The sequence below is a fragment of the Lactuca sativa genome, chromosome 8 (assembly GCF_002870075.4).
Source record: "Lactuca sativa cultivar Salinas chromosome 8, Lsat_Salinas_v11, whole genome shotgun sequence".
Lineage (NCBI taxonomy): Eukaryota > Viridiplantae > Streptophyta > Magnoliopsida > Asterales > Asteraceae > Lactuca > Lactuca sativa.
Window position 1 is genome coordinate 115,398,514 of NC_056630.2, and position 3,522 is coordinate 115,402,035.

Sequence of the window (3,522 nt, forward strand, 5' to 3'; positions counted from 1 at the left end):
AAAGTCCTTTTTGAAAAAGTTACAAAAAATCAGGATTTCCTGATTTTTTCAAAAAGTTCATTTTTCTTAGACAAAATTGCAAAAATGGTCCCTGTGGTATGCATTTTTTGGGGTTTTAGTCCAAACCTCGACTTTTTTGGATTGGTGGTCCTTTTGAGCTAGTTTCATTGCGGATTTGGTCCCTCAGTAAACTGAAATGACTGTAATACCCTTGGGGTATTTATTTTTCATTTTTCTTTGATTTTTTTAAATATAATATCTATTTATTTATTTTAATAATTATTTTAATAATAAAAAATGGCCCACTACTCTCTCTCTCTCTCTCTCTCTCTCTCTCTCTCTCTCTCTTTCTCTCTCCAGCTCCAGGTATACAAGAAGGGGCTGTGCTACCTCCGGCAATCTGGAGATAGCCACCGCACCACCTGCTAGCCTCCATTCGACTACCAAACTCCACCGTGAACCGCTACATCTCCGCCCACCATAGAACCATTCTAGCCTCACCCCATTTTTTTTTCTTTTCTGTTGATCTGAGCAACCCCAAACAAACCCCAATCCTTGCTCCTTCTTTTCTTTTCGATCATCGCTGTATTGGGAAGATGGAAGCAACAGAGCTGATGTGCTACGACTACTCGTCGCCGTTTCAGCACCCATCAATGTCGTTTGATCCAACTGTGATGATCATAGAATATACAAAAGATCATCATCAAAACACTCAGCTAAAATCAGAAACTGTAACTCTATTCTCCATATGTAAGTGAAGATTAATACCTCGTGAAATATGCAGTCAAGTATGCAATATGATTGGGCAGATCGAGAACCTTCTCTGGTTTGAGCACCATTAGGTAGAGAAGAAGGAAATCGGTGCAGGAGGGAGCCATTGCGTAATCTGCTGATAGTTGTTCCATTTGATGAAACAACAAAGCATCGTTTTCCAGAAGGTCTTGCAAATACATACCTGTAGGGTTTCATTCATTATGAGTTCACTTCTACTGAAGCATCTCGAACAATTGATGAGTTCCGACCATTGTTCATCAACGTATCGACCTTTAAACAGATTTTACGAATCTCGTTAAGCCCTGATTGGGCCAAATTATGGGCATCATCTAGAATTAGTAAGTTCAGCGACTGCTTATTGAAACTATGCAGGGTTAAAATAGACCAAATTAGGCCTAGAATAGTTTCAGTTTCGTATAATTTACTAATTCTTCACAGACATGATTGAAAGAATGAGACACAAATACCAATCATGATCGAGACGATCAGGGACGTCAATCATCCACTCCGGAAGCATAAGCTGACTGGCGAACCACCGCCGAGCTTCGGGGCCTTTGAGCTTAGCCGCTTGACGGATGTCGATATCAGTGATATCTCCGGCATCAGTCTCGGGTTCTTCAACTATAGGCTCGGGTACAAGTTCGACTGGTCCCAAAGGAGAGAGATTTTTATTTTTTTAATTAGTTAAATAAATAAATAAGTATTTAGATTTAAAAAATATGAAAGAAATGAAAAATAAATAACATAAGGGTATTACCGTCATTCCACTATTCAGGGGGACCAAAAACGCAATGAAACTAGCTCAAAACGACCATCAATCCAAAAAAGTCGTGGTTTGGACTAAAACCCCAAAAAAATACATACCACAGGGACCATTTTTGCAATTTTGTCTTTTTCTTATTTAAAAACTTGGAAAGTAGCTTCTAAAAGTAAGTTTGCCAACGACCATGTATCTCTCCTTATGTGAAATCTCTCCAAGTAAGTCAAATCTCTCCCAAATCTCTCTAAGCATGTGAAATCTCTCTCAAATATCTTTTCGTATGTGATGCTTTTTTTTCTTTTTCAAAAAGACTTTTGACTATCTCAAAACCTAACCCAAACACCTCACAGTTTCAATCAAATCTTTTTCCTTTTAAAGAACCATAAATTTCATGAATCAAATCCTAATCGCAGGGCAATTTATCTACCTCGAAACGATGATACATAATCCTCGTAACCAAATCAGGAAGCACTAATTTAAAAATATATCATTCACAATTCCGTCACAATCTGCTTGATAGATTGACCATAACCCATCGATTGAGGAACCAACAAGCATTGAACAAACAATAATAATGAATTTTTAATCAAATTTAAAATATGAAGATAATAGCAACATTAGTTGACATGGCTTAACAGATGGTGAGATTTCTTTAAAATCACGTCAAATTCGACGTGATCTATATCCCATTTACGATAGACAAAGGTGTGGAAAAATTACAGGTGATTTTAATCCATAATTCCTCAAGAGCTGGTAACCGAAGTTAAATAGAATCGATACATAAAGATAGATTCTACAAATACATCACGAGATGTGACGATCTAACCCTAGTATACAATACCAACACTCCGTAAGAAAAGATTAAAAAAAATCAAAATTACTCAAGAGCTGGTAAATTTGGTCACGGCCTTAGTGCCCTCGGACACCGCATGCTTGGCCAATTCACCAGGAAGTACAAGCCTCACGGCGGTTTGGATCTCCCTGGATGTGATGGTTGGCTTCTTGTTGTACCTTGCGAGCCTTGAACTCTCCTGCGCCAATTTCTCGAAAATATCGTTTATGAAACTGTTCATGATTCCCATCGCTTTGCTGGAGATACCGATGTCGGGATGAACCTGCTTCAACACCTTGAAGATATAGATCTTGTACGTCTCAACGCTCTTCTTGTTTCTCTTCTTCTTCTTGTCTCCGGCAGCAGCACCGGCCTCCTTGGGCAGTTTCTTTCCGGCTTTTGGCTTCTTCTCCGCGGGGGCTTTCTCAGCGGCGGGGGTTTTCTTCTCCTCCGCTGGCTTCTTCTCGGCGGGCTTTTTCTCGGCCTTTGGTGCCATTGAATTGGAAAAAATGAGAAGATCGGGATTCTAGGTTTTCAAAATTGGGGGAAATACGATAGATTGTATGTAGATAGAAGAAACTTTCGGAGAGTGTTTAAATAGGATCAGTGGTTGGATTCGTATTGGGTAGCTTGGTTGTCACACGGATTCATGACGTGGCGGGTGTTAATCACGTTAGATTAGGCTAACGGATGACAAAAGTTAATCTACGGCCGTGGTCAAGGCGGGTTTTTTTTATATTTAATTTAAATTTAGTGCAGTTTTTTTCAACTTTTTATATGTATTATACGGTTATTAAAAAAATAAAATATTAAAATATAAATAGTAAATAAACATATTAATTGTAATTTTATATAATATTTATTATAATATATAAATATAAGTATTGTATAACTTTTTAATTTTGAAATTGAAAAATAAAACATAAATTTTCATATTATTATTTATTTAAAAAATATCATAAAATAACAAGTGTTAAAACTCATTAAAGATTGATATATACAACAAAATTATCTGCATTTATTATAGAAGACTATATGTGACACCCGTGTATTACACAGGTTGATTTAAAAAATGATTAAACATTACATAAAATATTTTTTAATGTACAACTTTAAAATAAGAGAAGAATAAATGTATTTATTACAATTTAATATT

General features: G+C 36.4%; 1 protein-coding gene and 1 long non-coding RNA gene across 2 annotated transcripts; both read right to left on the reverse strand.

Moving 5' to 3' along the window:
* Positions 1 to 308: 308 nt before the first annotated feature.
* Positions 309 to 1,576, reverse strand: LOC111909482 (uncharacterized). Its single transcript, XR_008225674.1, has 2 exons — positions 1,242 to 1,576; positions 309 to 955 (listed from the first exon to the last, which is right to left on the reverse strand). It is a non-coding gene; the product is annotated as an uncharacterized LOC111909482 (long non-coding RNA).
* Positions 1,577 to 2,242: 666 nt separating this feature from the next.
* On the reverse strand, positions 2,243 to 2,937 carry LOC111909452 (probable histone H2B.1). Its single transcript, XM_023905278.2, has one exon. It carries the CDS (start codon positions 2,860 to 2,862, stop codon positions 2,416 to 2,418), a length of 447 nt encoding a protein of 148 aa, XP_023761046.1. The 5' UTR covers positions 2,863 to 2,937; the 3' UTR covers positions 2,243 to 2,415.
* Positions 2,938 to 3,522: the final 585 nt, after the last annotated feature.

Excerpts from the sequence above, each read along its gene's own strand:
- LOC111909452 (XM_023905278.2), bottom strand. The coding sequence starts at position 2,862 with ATGGCACCAAAGGCCGAGAAAAAGCCCGCCGAGAAGAAGCCAGCGGAG.